Genomic DNA, 17586 nt, shown 5'->3' with positions numbered 1-17586 from the left:
ATTTACAGAAGTCAGTAAAAATGGGACACTATTCATGTTTTGTAAATCATTAGCGATGTGAGCGCGAAGCGCGAGCAAAACATTTATATATTATGATATAACTGGATTAATTGAAGCACGTTTTAAATACAGAGCAAGTTGTGTATTTCAATAAACGTGCACGTGTTTTTTTTTTTTTTTTATTTATACCTAGAATCTGGGCATTCTAAGTACATTTTTGTCATCATGAATATCGATAATGCGAGCGCGAAGCGCGAGCTGAAAATATTTGATATTCCGATCTAAAAAAAAGGAGTTAATTCAAGCACTATTAAGACAAATAATTGGATCGCACCTAATGAATGAGGCGAGCGCGAAACACAAGCTGATATTTTTTTAAAATTATTTTAACCACGCGCCGGGACATTCTATGGATATTTTTTTTCATCATGACTGTCTTCCTATTCCTTTGCTTAGCGCCAGATGAAACTTATCGATATTCAATTCTGAAAAGGGGGACAATTCAATTATATGGAATTCACGTAAATTTCATCTTATTTATTATTCTGATAAGCCTAATAAGAGAGTGGAAATTGTTAATATTAAGGCCGGAAAATTGCATGGACATTTAAGCACTTTTGTAATTATGAAACGGATGCATGGGTTAATACATTTTTAACAATTAATGCGAGTGCAAATCGCGAGCCGAATTTTTTTTTATAAACTGTCATGAAGATGGGATTTTTGAATAGTATATTACATACATCATAGGTTTTGAAAATCACTACTGAAAAGGAAAAAAGAGATATTTTGAGAACTTTTAGGAATATATATACGAAGAGATGGGTACCTGGCAAATCAAATAATGCGAGCGCGCAGCGCGAGCTGATAATGTTGACACCTACACAATAAAACGGACATTTTACAAAACATTTTTAAAAAATCAATTCGTATATAAATCAAATAAAATAATGATAGCTTGATGTCCGAGCTAAATATGTTTTGTATATATTGACTGCAAAAAATTGTAGGCCCCATATGAGCACAAAAAAATAGATTTGTATCTCATCGAACATGCAATGCGAGCGCGAAGCGCGAGCAAAATTTTTACACTCTAAATATTATTTACTTTCTTTTGTCATTCATTTTTAAAGGCTTCCCTTCACCTTATTTTATTGATTCGCCTTCGTCCTCTTTTTTCTCCTCTTCTTTTTCTCCTCTTTTTTCCCTTCCTTTTTTTCTTCCCCCCTTTTTTTTTTGCTCTGCCACCGGGGGGGGGGAGGGGCGGGCCCCTCGGGCCTCCTGGATCTGCCTATCATAGGCCCTATAGCACCTGTTTGCAGTCTGAACTCTTGTTGCGGTGTGCTTCTCAGGAAGTGGAGAGAGTGCATATATTGTGTGCAAGGCATGCCAGAATCCGATGACCGCGGGTTAATAGACCAGTTCGTAGTTACTTCATGGGCAATTTTGGTCAAATGACCTTTCATTTCTTTCATCATGATAGGCAGATTTCAAAGCAAGATATTACGTAAGCTTGCCTTACATAGCAGGATGAAGAAATTCAATAGACCAGGTGACTAGAATAGTACACCAATGAACCCTTATTAAGGTATTTGTTGCATTCCTACTTGAATGAATATCTTAGCCTGTTGCACAATGTACTTGACAAACTGTGAAATACCAATCGTTCGTGGAAGCATTGTTTTTTTTTGTGGATGTAAATGAAAACGACCGTGATTAAAAAGAATATATGAATAATCAAGACATCAAAGTTGGTGCTTATCTCATTAGATTTTAAAGCACCATGTCACTTTAGTACATGACCTTCTTCTGATCATGCGTAGAATCTTCTGATCATGCGCAGAAAGGAACTACGAACTGGCTTATTGTAAACACTTCGGTAACTGTTCAAAGCGCTTACAGAGTCCCTACGGCCCATGCATTTAAAGTGCTATATAAAAGCGGAATATTATTAAGATTTGTTGTATTGATAAATAATTAATAGTAGTATTCATTATTATTATTATTATTACTATTGTTATTGTTATTATTACTATCATTATTATTATAATTATTATTATTATCATTATTATTATTGTTATTTTTATTATTATTATCATTATGGTGGTTGTTATTATTATTGTTATCATCATCATGTTCAGAATCTTAAAATTGGTTTAAAACGTTATCAAATACTGTTTATAATATGTTGATATATAGTTAACAGCACTTGCTGCTATTTGTTTGTAGGTGCGAGTCCGCTGAATTAAAAGTGCTCTTCCCGATAAAATGACGCATTCAAAAATGGAACCTTGCAAAAAAAATGAAAAGAGAGGCCGGTAATGCCATTCACTGTGGAGCCGGGTTCATATAGACATTGCAACTGTTGTAACTTTGCCATTGTGGCAACTTACTGCAGGGCTCAGCATCCAATCAGAATCAAGGTTGCCATGGTAGTCAATGGCAACAACAGTTGCAAGTCCTTTATAAAACGGGCCTCTGATACTGGAAGAGCAGACAAATCAAAGATCAAGTCCACCCCAATCATGCCAATAGAATCAATGGAGAGAAAAATTTAGGCATAACACTTACAATTTCATCAAAATCTCTAAGAAAATTATGACATTTTAAAGTTTCGATTAATTTTCATAAATTAATATGCACAACTCAGTGACATGCAAATGAGAGTGTCGATGATGTCCCTCACTCATTTTTTTTAATTTGTTTGAAATATTATAATATTTATTTTTTTAACAGATTTGATTTGACAATAAAGGACCAACTTGACTGAACCATAACACGTTAACGGTAATGGCAACTCCACGTGTTCAGGGCCAGAGGAATAAAACTTTGTTTCAAAGGACAATGAGGAGAAAATGGGAATATTTCATAGTTCATAATAATGAAATACAGAACTATCGTGTGAGTGATATCATCATACAGCCCTCATACCTGTCATAATATATTTGCATATATACGTACAGACCGGATGTGCACATTAAACTGTTTGCGAAACTTTTCGTTTTACAACCGATTTTGATGAAATCTTCAGTGTTATGCTTGTTGATTTTTTCTCTTCAAATCAACTCTTTGTTGGGGTGGACTTGTACTTAAATGAACGAAGCAAGCCAAGAAACACTATTTACCCCCCCCCTCCTCTGAAACACTGACCCGACTCGAGGAGTATCATGCGTGAGATCGTGTTAACCCAGAACACGTTGGTGAACTGCCCGTGAACTGCCAATAGGTTATAATGTCATCGCAAAGGTTCCATCAGAATGCCCTTTTTGAGAAAAGGAAAAACAGAAGATGATCATTTGCCTTTGAGAATTTCACCAGAACAGAGTAAACACAACGGTTGAACCAACGAAAGCCAAGTATGCAGTACCATATATTGGCTCCATGGTAAAGTATAGTACTAGAGAACTGCTTGATCGACACAGGCAGGCAGATAATATGGTCGGGGACATTTTTATTGTTGAATCAACCTACAATAACAATGGTGTCTTTCGTGTCCAGTACACGTCTATTCACGGGATTCTATCGAACGACAACGGAGCATTTTGGAAAATGCTTGAGGTAGGTTTATTTAGAAAAGCTTATTTGCATTTAATAGATAGGGATGATCTTATCAGCATATAGGCCATACACAGTAAAAAAAAAATTATGCACGCTGTTTAACATATGAACATTACAGTAATTGTTTAAACAAGTGGCATGATTGTTTAAACGGTTAAACAAATACTGTAAGGTTCATATAGAAAACAGCGTTGTGTAAAATCTTAAAAAGTGTTTTTACTGTGTATACGTCAACATTTGTTTGGGTAGACATAGACATTATTTGGCCGAAAGCAGCATATAGTAGTTTTCTGCACTTTGTGATAAAAATACAAGAAGAAATTAACATATCATACTCGTACGAGTCATAGAAAAAGGGAAACGTTACACTGTAGAAACTGCTGTGTTAAAACTGACACCAATTGGTGTTAATAGAGGACCACACCCTGAGGTGTTAAAATTACACCCTAGAGATTAAACATTACACCAAAGAGTGTAAATTTAACAATAGGTGTTGTAATAACACATATAGGTGTGAAACTAGCACCACCAATTAAACACTGGTGTAAAATAACTGGTGTGGTCCTCTATGTACACCGGTTAACACCACAGTTTTTGTTGTGTATAGAAGGTGTATGAGTGGTGACTAATAGGCCCTGCGTACACTGTGCAGGCCCTCATTGTAGCTAGTGGGATGTAGTCGTATAGTATAGTGCTAGTATAGGCCTATTTAATATATGAACCATAATATGTTAATTTGTGTCGCATATGATCGGATTCTGGTTGAAACTAGTTAAGGGAAAAGAATCCAAGCACTTAAACTATTTTGAAATTCCTTTAGCATCCAAGGAGACATATAATCTCCACAAAATCAATAGTTATCATTTATTACAAATACTTTTGATTATGCAGGACTAGGGAATGTGTGAATTAGTGCTACATGGATTTCACACACTGCTAAAGTTCGACTTTTTATTGGAGGGCATGCAGTCATATGGTCAAATAGAATGTGAACAAATTATAGAATGTTTAAGGATACTTTGAAGTTTGAATAGTTAATTTTGACAGATCCTGTGTAAGGAATACTATTATTTATTTTTATTTCTAGTTGTTTATTTACTTAAGTTTTTTTTTTTTTTGGGGGGGGAAGGGGAGAGGCTCGTTTCACCACTGTGCACTCATGTTCGGAGTATAAATTTAGCTCACGTTACCCTGCATATTATGTTCCATAAAGCTTGGTCCGATGCAAAGAAGAGAAAGTTTATAATATTTCGTATCTGTCTTCCCCTGTTCGTCAGAAATCGTCAAGTTTTCACAAAGAGCTGTAATATGCAGCGAGAAACCACCACTATGGATACCGTATACCCTCAGTTTCAAAGGTTTTTGACAGATATCCTGAAGGCAAGTCCAGACAAATACCCCAAGTCATATCATCTGAAGCAGTTCGGTTGGAACGATTTCAACAAAATTGGTAAGAGTAGAGACAGTCACTAACTTATTGTGTGATGAACAAATATTGTATTTTCATGTATTTCGTATTATATTGTTTTTATTAAAAACGTCAACAATTTCGTCACTCGCTTCGCTTGCAGGCAGCGTTTTAGAAATATTACATACGCCATGTCCCCCAACAATTACGCCAGTGATAATGATTCTTACCTATCAAAATAGAACGAGCTAATTCATAGTATTTAAAGGAGAATGAAACCGTTGGAACAGTATAGCTTGTGTGAAAACAGAAAAATCAAAGAAACAGATCAACGAAAGTTTGAGAAAAATCGGACAAATAATGAGAAAGTTATGAGCATTTGAATATTGCGATCACTAATGCTATGGAGATAGCAAATTGGCAATGCGACAAAGATGTGTGATGTCACTTATGAACAACTCCCACCATTACTTTAGTATATATTTCACTTGAATTGCCTCTTTTATCAAATCTATCCATAAATCATGTGTTCTTTCTACATGAGGGCATGTAATACATATTTTTTAAGAATACATCATGGATAAAGAGTTTTTATCATCATAAGAAAAAGCAAAAATAGACATTTTGAGGGTATTTTATAGTCCACCAAAGGGAAAGTTGTTCATCAGTGACATCACACATCCTTGTCGCATTGCCAATGTGAGGATCTCCATAGCATTAGTGATTGCAATATTCAAATGCTCATAACTTTCTCATTATTTGTCCGATTTTTCTCAAACTTTCTTTATTCTTATTCTTTGATTTTTCTGTTTCTACACAAGCCTATTTGTTCCAAAGGTTTCATTCCCCTTTAAACGTTGTACCTTCGATTTATAGACATATCCTTTGTCTTTGCTTGTTCTTGTTTAAACAGGAGCCATTCACCCTCATTACCATGTGGGATACAGTCTGCTGGCAGCACTACAGCATTCGCCAGCCCCTGCAGATGGTGAGCCTGACAAGACCACCTCTTACTTTGGCCGTTGTTTCAGTCTCAACTTCCTCCCTTCATACCACTCTACTAATTTCGTTTCCAGGCCAGTCAGATACGATTCCTACATTGCCTACCTAGGGAGGACCTCTACGTACATCGGCATTGAACTTCGAGATGACGAGTCCGACCTGCTTTACATGACGGGTCAAATGCAATGCATGACGATTGACCTGAAAGAAAAGAAGCTCCTACCGGTTAGCCTGGATTCAATCAAGAAGAATGAGGGTAAGATCCCGCTGAAGGAGGCCCCAAAGAGGCATCAGTTCATACCAGCGCAGTTTGCGAAAGATGTCTTCAAGTGGAAGACTGCAGTTCAGTGGAGTGACGTGGACCACAATGGCCATGTCAATCAAATGCCGTACATGCGTTTCATCTACGATGCAGGGAGTTCTGCAGCTGTGGCTGGGTTCCTCAAGTCCTTCCACCGTGAGTTGATCCACTATAGATTGAAGACCTACGCTGTGGAGTACATTAATGAGATCCATCAAGGACAAGAGCTTAAAATTCTCTGTTGGGAGTTGAAGGACAGTCCGGGTACAATCCATTTTGAACTTCATGTTGAAGGTCATGTTGTCAGTAGAAGCCATCTGATATTCGATATACAGCCGCTGGCGAAACTCTAGAATTGATATTCCTTTTATGAGACTTTGTCAAAAGACAGGATAGCGTCTTTCGCGCAGGATTCCTGCAAGCTCCTTTTCATCCCTAATCCACATAAAGACGTGAAAATATCATCATGGAGTTCTTTACCAGGAGCGCACTTTGTTAAAGCGCCCCCAATGACCAAGGCGGAAAAAGGAAAGGAACCAAGTCGTTGCCCGACTATAGACATCTCACCTATTATCATTAATGTTATCCTTTACACCTCATTTCGGTCCAAAGTAGATGACTCTGAACCTGCGTTTGGGATTTTTTTTTAGGTTGCCTCCTCCGTTTTCATCGTTTTGTTACTTCATTGTTTTGTTTTGCAGATTAGTCAGATTCGTTCTTGTTAAATTGTTTCGTGTTTAGATTTAGTTTTTCTCTGTGGTGCCTTTCTCGACTTTACTAAGGCAAGTAATTCAATTGTTTACTCCACTTAATTACATAAATTAGAATGTTATGTTATGCGAGGTTGGTCATAGTCACACTCTTGGTTTGAAAGTTATTCAAAATAATTGGATGGTATCATATCAATCTATAATTTCAGGTGTTTTTATCCTTCATGTGGTGTACCTCAGTGATCGATTCTATGTCCTTTTTAGTTTAAATCATCAATCTCTTAGATCGTGCGAAAACTGAAATTCATACTGGAACTGAATTACTAAATTAACCCGCCTATAAGAATTTGCAAAATGGCCCCTTGTCGAAAGAGAAAACACAACACACAATCTCGATAGACAACCATGCATGTTTGTGGGAGATCAAAGAAGCCACATTGTATAGGAGATAATTAAACAATGTGCCTATATTATGTCGCCACAGTTGACTTGAAAAAAGATAAATATGTACTTAATTATATATGTATATTGTATATTCTATATATGATAATGGCTATAATGGCTTTACCGAATCTAATGCCATTTTTTTAGCAATCACTGCACCGGAACTGACCGTCTGAACTTGACCTTTGCTTTTGACTTTATTGCCGCATATGCAAGAGTACAATGTAAATAATACCATCTGTAAAGTCAGACTGTAATGATTGTTGTGCGTTCACAGCGGATAATGGATTTGTTTCCTATAAAAAGACTCTTATATCTTTGGACTCGGTTATGATGAAAAAAAGGAAAAAAGCTTTCAAACGGAAATATTGAAGATAATTGTAGGTGGAGTGATTATTTCTCTTATTTTTCATTCGCTTGTGAGAAAAGGGTTTGCAAAAAACGACAAAGTTATCATCGTCAGTATTATGATCAGAGCATTATATCATGGAGTGAATAACTGTCAAAGTGTGTTCCTTCCAGGGGAGCGTTTCATCCATTTTTGTTGTTTGACAAGTTGTCAGATCCGACCCCTTTCCTTGAATTTGATTGGCTGAGAAGCACAGTTCCTATGGTAACTGCCCCTCCCCCGAAATTGTTAAAACTTACAGTTGTTTAACGAACATTTTCACAGAATTCACCGAGAGTGTGCACGAAATTTTTCCATTTCACTTCAGAAAACGCAAAAGCGACCCAATGACAAGCCCGGTAACTTCTCTCCGGCCGTTGCTTTTGAGTCTCTTCGAAAAATTTACTCGACTTGCCCCCCCTCCCCCTCCACAAGAAAAGAAAATATCTCGCACACGGCCATGGACATGATGGACAAAAATGACTCGGAGCATAAGACTTTGGGAGAGAGTTGCGTGAAAGGACCTATATCGGGCGTTATATCCGACAATTCATGTTATATCTATAAACAATTGCCATAGTAACAGAGCTCCTCAGCCAATTGCATTGGAGGAAAGTCGATCCGACAAGTTCTTGGACAAACATACCACCTGGAGAACTCCTTTCAACAACCACTCCCCATTAGTGGTATTCAGTGGTGATTCAGGTGAGGTGACGTAATTTAGCAGTAAATAAGGTGGCAATGGCAAAAGAAGCTGCTGAAAACTGCTTATCTAAAAAAAAAAAAGCCAATGGAGTAAAATAGAGAGTCAAAAGGGGCCTAAGCTTTCGATCCTAGCAGAATCTTCTTCGGAGGCAAAATGACAAACATATAAAGTGGAACAACCATAATATAGACCACAGACATTCAACAGCAACGCTAGAAACAAGGAGACAAAAGGGGCATTAGTGAGAAGAGATGACCAATCAGGTTAATGAAGGGGATGAAAGAAAAGGAGTATGCAGACACAAAGGGAAGTTAGTGTAAGTAAGGCCAAAGAAAGACCTCAAGCCGAGAGGGATTAAGATATGAGGCAGGCAACATCAAACAGGATCTGGAACAAAACAGTGATAGAGGGTGTGATGAAGAGATGAATAACAAGAGAATTAGTGAGAGGTGGGTCAAACAGGTAACAAAGAAAGGCATAATATTAAAACTGGTAAACTGGTGCATAAGAAAAATAGTAATATAGTAAATAAGGTGACAACACCAGCAATTGAAACAAATCAATAAATACATTCATAATGATAAAATGAATAACACAAAGAAATCAATGAAAATAACACATTTGTCATTATTTTGCATAAATAGTTATTTTAATACCAAATGATATACATGTACAGCACGATGTGGTATATATTTTTTCATATCACAGTATAAGTACAGACTCTTGAGCAATGTGCATTGTGGTTATTAGGTGAACAACTTTCTTTGCACGCGTTAACACCAAGCAATACGCGTTTAATTCACACTTTATTAAGTTCATGTAAATGCACCAATATAATTTGGAGGAAATTATCCTCCGTTACTCTCACACAACAATCATTTGAGTCAGACATCATCATTCTTCCTGAAACTGTTTTATGAAGATACTTAGAAACGTTCTTTATGTGGACACCTTATAAATAACGTGACATCGTCAACAAAAAGTAAAATAGCGTGAATTACATTGAACACGAAAGCAACTAGTAATTATTTTCTCACACGGTTAAAACGCTATTTGAAATTGATAAACGACGAGGTTTACATTATATGAGTACTATAGTGTTTAAAATCTTAAACAACAAAGGTAGTTTTTTTTTAATTTAATGCTCAATATACGCAGTGTTTTACTTAATTCTTTCTACACAGTAAAAAAATATACAACGCTGTTTACTATTTGAACCTTACAGCAATTGTTTAAACAGTTTAAACACCTGTTTAAATCTTAAGCAACAAAGTTTAATTTTCAATATCTAATTTTCAATTAATTAAACGTGATTGTTTAAATGGTAAACAATTACTGTAAGGTTCATATAGTAAACAGCGTTGTATAAAATCTTAAACAGCGTTTTTACTGTGTGATAAAATGGATTCTCTCATTGTATTTTGGTTTCCTGTAAGTCAAAAAACTCTTTTTGAAATAATTTATTCTTTTATCCAGTAGTTGCAATCGTGTTCATATATCTAGGCAATAATATGCAACGTGCAGCAACGTAAAAAAATGAAAATAAACCTGACTGATACTATTGCACGGGATCACTAAAAACAAACAACTGTAAACAAAAAATGAGTTTGGCTATAAATAAGATGTAATGGGGTATAATAACATCACGTTAAAACAAAAAAATATGGTAATGGAATAAATGTTCAATGCCACTGCTTGTAGTGCTTGTATGAATTATATATATATACACAGTGTCTTTAAACTGTCATGGCTGATCTCACGCTGGAACATCGATACGAATTTTTTCAATAATAATTAAACAAAAAATCCCGGGTTAGAATGACCCAGAAAGTGGCTCAAAATTGATACCCGGAATACAATGACCGATGTGACGGAGTGAGGAATATATTTGACCCCAAAATGGTTACATTGGACCCTAGCTAGACTCTTTTTGACCCGGAACGGTCTGTGGTACCAACAGACTCTGTCCCCGGGTCAGTCAAACCCGCTTCTCGAATCAATCTGACCCCTCAAGCGTCAAGCGTCTGATAAGGGCAATGCAAGCATTTAAAGCCAATAGAGCTCGTCCATTAATATCTACAATTACTGGCACTTCTAAGTATCATAAACGTTTTATTTTTCTCCCTTTATAAATATGAACAAAAAGCCTCTAAACTTCACACACTATCTTTCTTTACGCTTAATTGCATATCAAACAATTATTTCTGCAATTCTATGAACTATACCATCATAATATAATTAGCATCAAAATGTTACATCAGTCTTGTTGCACACGATCGGAAGTGTTGTAACTTTATCACTGTATAAACAATCTTGATTTAATTCAATGATTCAAACACAAGACAATTTAGAGTATATATATTTTGTGGACCTTACGGTATATTTCTAGTGAACTTCTATCAAGTTCACTAGTGGCACGTACTTGGGATAAACTATACAGAAATGAAAAAAAAGACTAAATCATTTTCTGCACCGATCTAGTTAAAAAAAACGTCAAGTCCACCCAAGAAAAATGTAGATTTGAATAAATAGAGAAAAGTCAAACAAGCATTATGCTGAAAATGTCATCAAAATCGGATGTAATGATAATAATAATGTTTTATTTACCCAGGGTAGCCACTTCAGTTAGGAAACTGCTCTACCAGCTGGCCCTGCATAACATAATAATGGTATTATGTAAAATGAGAAAGTTATGACATTCTAAAGTTACGCTTATTTTTCACAAAAACGGTGATATGCACAACTTAGTGACATGCAAATGAGACAGTCGATGACGTCCCTCACTCACTAATTTGTTTCTTGTTTGAATTATATGATATCTTTTTTTTACAGATTTGACAATAAGGACCAACTTGATTGAACGTTGTAGATCTAGTATTAAACAATGCAATTCCACATGTTCAGGTAGGAACTAATCGTTGTTTCACAGGTTAAAGGGAAGAGAATTTGAATATTTCATATAATGAAATACAAAATAAATAGTGAGTGATGTCATCATTCTCCTCATTTGCACACTGACAAGGATGTGAATATAACTGTTTTGTGAAATTAAGCGAAACTTTAAAATGTCATAATGTCTTATTTCACATCCGATTTTGATGAAATTGTCAGTGTTATGCTTGTTTGATTTTTATCTTTTTTATTCGAATCAACTTTTTGTCGGGGTAGACTTGTCCTTTAAGCCAGATGTCTGCAGTGTGCGACGAACTAATCCTGGGTGACTTCGACTGCATAAGTAATATTTCTCAATTTCTGAGTTGTGTAACCTCTACATGTAAACGTAATGAATTAACAGATATAAATAATAACACGTAAAAAGAGGAATTTTAAATAGACAAGTAGATTAAAAAATGACAGAGAATATCTTGAACTAGAAAGTTAAATCAAATAAACCCGCATCTTCTATCATGTCAGCCCATGTGTTAATGCTGATAATAAACTCGGAGAAATTCTGTAACCAACAGGTTGGTTATAAAAAGAACCTACCAGTTGGAAAACAAATTGGCAGTTTTTTAATCAACAGTTTGATATTTCATATTTTAAACAACATGTGGTTTTGATATTTTAATCAACAGTTGGTAATTTCATATTCTATTACACTAACAGTTGGTAATTTCAAATTTCATTACACTAACAGTTGGTAAATTCATATTTAAATCAACAGTTGGTAATTTCCTATAAATATCTAAATCAACAGTTGGTAATTTCCTATTTTAATCAACAATTGGTAATTTCCTATTTCAATCAACAGTTGGTAATTTCATATTTTATTACACTGACAGTTGGTAATTTTACATCTTAATCAATAGTTGGTAATTTCCTATTTTAATCAACAGTTGGTAATTTCATATTTTGTTACACTGACAGTTGGTAATTTCATATTTTAATCAATAGTTGGTAATTTCCTATTTTAATTAACAGTTGGTAATTTCATATTTTAATCAACAGTTGGTAATTTCATATTTTGTTACACTGACAGTTGGTAATTTCATATTTTAATCAATAGTTGGTAATTTCTTATTTTAATCAACAGTTGGTAATTTTATATTTTAATCAACAGTTGGTAATTTTATATTTTATCTAACAGTTGGCAATTTCCTATTTTAATAAACAGTTGATAATTTCATATTTTAACCAACAATTGGTAAATATTATTAACCAACATGGTTTGATTAAAACACATTCTGAGAATGCAATATAAATAGAGTGTGCAATGTAAAGAGACCCTGTTCTGTAAATATTTACCTTCATATTTCATCTCAACGACGCGACGCCTCAAACTGAACCGTATATTATTCATTTTTATCTCTGAAAACACGATATTTTCAACATTACATAGCTGTAGTAATGATGATAATAGGTAATGGTTTAAGCTGGACAAGTTATCACAAAAACTATCAATGTAAACATTGATCATTAACAAATAATACAAACCTCATAAAGGTATTTGTTGACTCATTTCCCGACAAACGCCACAATATTGATGGGAATGTCAATGGATTTTGTGACCATGATGCTGTACATAAAAGTTATTCAGATATATCGTGAAGTTAGGGTTAGCATGCTGGGCTGACTGGTCTCAGTGGTATGGGCACGTTATCGGAAAGAACACGCGTCCGAAACGTAGATGGCGCTATTCTACATCACCTTCGGTGTCGTATCCAGAGAGCATGTCCAACTACTGTCCCAACAAGACCTTTATTACTATTCTATCAATTTCAATGGCAACCCGAGGTACATGAAGGAAGTGCAATTCGTCAGAATAAAGTGTGCGAAGGTACTTACAATCACATCAGAGCTGCAATGTTTAGATTTTGCCTATTTACCTTATTGCACCGCATCATCCAATAGCATTGAAAGAATATCATCTGACATGATCACGTGACTCACGACTCTCAGCAAGATAACACTGGACAAAACTTCAATAGTATAATTCAAGAGCACATGCTTACTACTAAAGCCTTGATTTACCAGTTTGCAGTGTGTATAAAGACTTAGACTTGCACATATTATTACACAATCTATACCTCTTTGGTAACTACAATGAATATTTAGGCCTATATTTTCTAGGAACCAGCATGGCTCCCACTTGTTACTGGGGATGAGATAAAATGTCTGTATGAGTTCCTTATTTGGGGAATAAATATAATCGGGCTTACAAAGCACAAATGTTTTGGGTGTTTGCGAATAGGTTAGTGCTCATGTAATTTGACATTCATGGTTATACTTCGGATATACCCATCAGGATTAGAGATGGCAAGATGTACAAGTGATGTTTTTTAGTCATTCCTGACCATTAACGTCCCTTTCTACTGTATCACACAGTCTGTGAACAAGGAATCACATCCCTAACGGTACTCTTCACTAGGATTGGCTGAGGCAGCCAAATCAAGAGCAATAAATAAGCTAACAGCGACGATCAGTGTCCATCGGATCAAGCTTCGTGCCGCAGGAAGTTGTTGACAGTGTCGAGAAGGTTTCCAAACCCTTGGGCGATGCCGCGGAAGTGGCCCGGACGTTGAGGGGGGTCTTCCGTTGGAGTTGGGTCATCAACCGCTGTCCCGTCTTCATCTTTAGCTGCAGCTCGTAGTCTCTTCACCTCTTCGTTGCTCACACAAACCCAGCTCTCGCCGAAGTCAGCATGGGCGATGTCGGATCGGCTCGAGACCTGTGATGGCCCTGGAGACAGGTTGGAGTTGAAAGGAATAGAATGGTGTTAGTGATGACAAGTAATGCGTGGCGGTCGTGAGTTTTCATTGTGGAAAAGAAGGAAGAGGAGGGAAAAGAAAAAAGAAGATGGAGAAGGAGAAGAAGAAGAAGAAAGAAAAAAGAAGAAGAAAAGAAAGAAGACGAAGAAGAAGAAGAAAAAGAAGGAGGAGAAGAAGGGGAAGGAAAAGAAGGAGGTGGAGGAGAAGGAAAAGAAGATGAAGAAGGAGTAGAAGAAAAAGAAACATTTTACGTATGTCATAAACGTGTGTTATCAATTTCCATTCGCCAATGACCTTAAACTATAATGCTCAACTACTTTTCATATTAATGTAGACATTTCATAAAAAGATTTACACAGCATCAAAGGGAAATGCATGTTTATTTGGTTAAATAACGTCAAATACTGTGCAAAATTAATGTAATGTTTTCCTACATATGGCAGTATATGAAACGTTTCATTGTTGAAGAGAAAAAAAAAATCCAAACAGGTACGACATGATTCAACAGGGGGGGGGGCTGACCATGCTAAAAAAATCACAATCATATGGTCATTTTTACAGTTTTGTACACGGTTTTGGAAAAAAGTGGGGGGGGGGGGGGCTTCAGCCCCCCAGGTTCCGTGGCCCCTTTTTAAAGGTTTAACATACCTATCGAGACGGACTTGCTATCTTCTCTGTCATCTTTGCTCAACAGTTCTTGGGACTGCTCCTCATCTTCGGTGCTCATCCGGTCTTCATCTGAAAGTAGCCAAAATCAAATCTTATCCCATTAAAATACCCTGTTAATTGAAATACGTAACAATAGTAATGGAAGGCACTTTACAATCTTGATCCCCAAATATGAAAAATAATTAAATGCATATACCCGTCTTCCCTGGTAGCCAAAAAATTGACAAATTACCACGAAATTTCGAGAAACGGGAACATTCTTAATCTCCCTGTTAGATAAGGGTCTTTTTTTTTTTTACAGAAATAGGAACACACACACGGGTTAAAACGTATGTGTCCCCTTTCATCTGAAATAGGAATATTCCTCATTATTAGGAACAGTGGCAGGTATATTCATGAATAAAATCAAAGTGGATACATAATCATATTAAAAAAATGTTGGTTGAAGCAAAATTTATGGTCTATGAATTGTTATGTAGTTTCTTGAACTGCAGGAAATTTAAGCTGCTTATATTAGCTTGTTGCGTGCTTTTGATTTAGAAAATGAAAAGGCGGCAGTTACAGATGGTTACAAAAACAGAGTTGGCTAACATAAAAACATCCTGATGAATGTATTCATTCAAACTGCCATCATAATAATTTAAAACAAATGAATGGTGTTTTGAAAACATTAGTCACCCAATTTCTACAGCTACAAATCAATATTTAATATCCATGAAATGACTTTAGACTTTTGAAGAAGTGGGCAAATGACCGTGACCTATGACCTTACCTTCGAGTGGTTCTGGAATATCTGTCTGTGTTCCTTCGTTAAGTCTGGTCTCGACTGGGGGCTCTTCTACCACTACTGAAACTGAAGGGAATGGATTAGAGATGGATGGAGAAAGAGAGAGAGAGAGAAAAAAAGATAAATGCAAAATGTGGCAATAGGTATAGTATGATTTCTTGAGAATGATCAAACTTTTATTTCCCTTATATCATTGTTATCAACAAAGTGAAGATAGAGGCGAATATATTAAACGTTTTCTACTGAAGTTACAAATGCAATTAAGATTAAGAGATCAATCTGAGAACCATAGGAGAGCATCAACCCTTCCATGGACAAGGGTTGGCGCCCTCTACGATTGTTTCTGAAACAAGAGGGAAGAAAATAATTAATAGTCTTCACTCTCCTTGCGACAACACCTTTTTTCACCCAACACAGAGAGAATATGGTGCTAAGTTGTACGTCTGTATCTCAAAAGTTGGAAAAGGTCTACCGAACGTGCAATTTAGTGACAAACTAAAGTCATATTTCATTCTTCGTGGAAAGCGCATCCTTCTTTTCTTTTTACCTGGCAAAGTTTGACAGCAAACTTTGAACCAAAATGTCAATATACCCCTTATTAGAAATTAAAACAAAAATGCAGAAAAGGCCTAGAGATCGCTGGACATCGAGTTCAACAACCTTGCAGTTCTAAAAGAGAGAAATGCTGTCGCCATGGATCCCCATTTTGAGCATGCGCAATGAGGCACTGTCTTGTATGCAGAGGAAATCCATGTTAGCCCGGCTCATTAACAGTCATTGTAAACAACCTTTACGACTTGCTGTGGTTTTTCAAATTGTCTACACAAAGGCTAATCGAGAACTTAATATTAACCAGTGCCAAAAAAGTTTGTCTTTGTTTTTTGGTCGTACATACATCCTCTTACATCATCATAGAGATGGTGTTTCACAAAACTAGTTATAGTTACGCATGAATTTAAAGGACGAGTCCACCCTAACAAAAAGGTGATTTGAATATACAGAGAAAAATCCAACAAGCATAGCACTAAAAATTCCATCAAAATCGGATGTAAAATAAGAAAGTTATGACATTTCAAAGTTTCGCTTAATTTAACAAAACAGTTATCTACACATTCTGGGGCCTGTTGCATAAAAACTTTTTACCTGAGAAAACTCTGGTTGTTTATACCTGTGTTTAAGTCAATGACAGAAATCAGACTAACCTTAGTTTTCAGTTTTTACCAGAGTTTTCTCAGGTAAAAAGTTTTATGCAACAGGCCCTTGGTCAGTACGCAAATAAGGAGACTGATGACGTCATCCACTCACTATTTCTTTCGTATTTTATGAAATATTCTAAATTTCTCCTCATTGTCAAGTAAAACAAAGATTGAATCCTCCCCGAATATCTGGAATTAGAATTCATTTGTTTCAATACTATATGGTTCAGTCAAGTTGGTCCTTATTGTCAAATCTCTAAAAACGAAATATTGTATAGTTCAAACGATAGAAAAACAAAAGAAATAGTGAGGGACATCATCGAAACTCTCGTGTGCATATCACCGAGTTTTGCATATCACTGTTTTGTGAAGAATAAGCGAAACTTTAAAATGTCATAGCTTTCTTATCATACATCCGAATTTGATGATATTTTCAGCGTTATACTAGTTTCACTTTTTTTCTCTATTTATTAAAATCAATATTTTTCTGGGGTAAGATTCTGAGTCACTATTTTTTTTTACTTTTATTATTTTTTTATTGAAAACTAAATAAAACAAAACATATTTACAACTTTGCACTGAGGTTATATAGTATTAGACAGACCAAGAACCCAGTACTTCAGTTGAAATCCGTTCCTTTGGGAGTGAAAATCTATAGTTGCATGTAAATATGAATTTGGGGCAAAAGTTGATTATTTATTATAGTTTA

At 35.8% G+C, this 17586-nt stretch overlaps 2 protein-coding genes across 3 annotated transcripts in view; one reads left to right on the top strand and one right to left on the bottom strand.

The window, feature by feature from the left end:
* Positions 1-3134: 3134 nt before the first annotated feature.
* LOC121419961 lies at positions 3135-7191 on the top strand. Its single transcript, XM_041614465.1, has 3 exons — positions 3135-3558; positions 4836-5008; positions 5880-7191. Exons 1-3 carry the CDS (start codon positions 3479-3481, stop codon positions 6620-6622), a joined length of 996 nt encoding a protein of 331 aa, XP_041470399.1. The 5' UTR covers positions 3135-3478; the 3' UTR covers positions 6623-7191.
* A 5330-nt stretch (positions 7192-12521) lies between these two features.
* The window catches only part of LOC121419960, a 35234-nt gene continuing 30169 nt past the window's right edge, over positions 12522-17586 (bottom strand). For both annotated transcript variants that reach the window (XM_041614463.1, XM_041614464.1), the window contains 3 exons: positions 15667-15747; positions 14874-14963; positions 12522-14196 (listed from right to left, as the gene is read on the bottom strand). In XM_041614463.1, coding sequence (XP_041470397.1) covers positions 13952-14196; positions 14874-14963; positions 15667-15747 — 416 coding nt within the window. In that variant the 3' untranslated portion in view covers positions 12522-13951. The remainder of the gene's footprint in view (positions 14197-14873; positions 14964-15666; positions 15748-17586) is intronic.

Source organism: Lytechinus variegatus, chromosome 8, assembly GCF_018143015.1.
Source record: "Lytechinus variegatus isolate NC3 chromosome 8, Lvar_3.0, whole genome shotgun sequence".
NCBI lineage: Eukaryota > Metazoa > Echinodermata > Echinoidea > Temnopleuroida > Toxopneustidae > Lytechinus > Lytechinus variegatus.
The sequence above is the reverse complement of the archived record's forward strand: the minus strand, read 5'-3'. Positions and strand labels throughout refer to the sequence as shown.

Excerpts from the sequence above, each read along its gene's own strand:
- LOC121419961 (XM_041614465.1), top strand. The coding sequence starts at position 3,479 with ATGGTGTCTTTCGTGTCCAGTACACGTCTATTCACGGGATTCTATCGA. Across the intron at positions 3,559-4,835 it reads CATTTTGGAAAATGCTTGAG|AAATCGTCAAGTTTTCACAA; the intron begins GTAGGTTTATTT and ends CCTGTTCGTCAG. Across the intron at positions 5,009-5,879 it reads GAACGATTTCAACAAAATTG|GAGCCATTCACCCTCATTAC; the intron begins GTAAGAGTAGAG and ends TTGTTTAAACAG.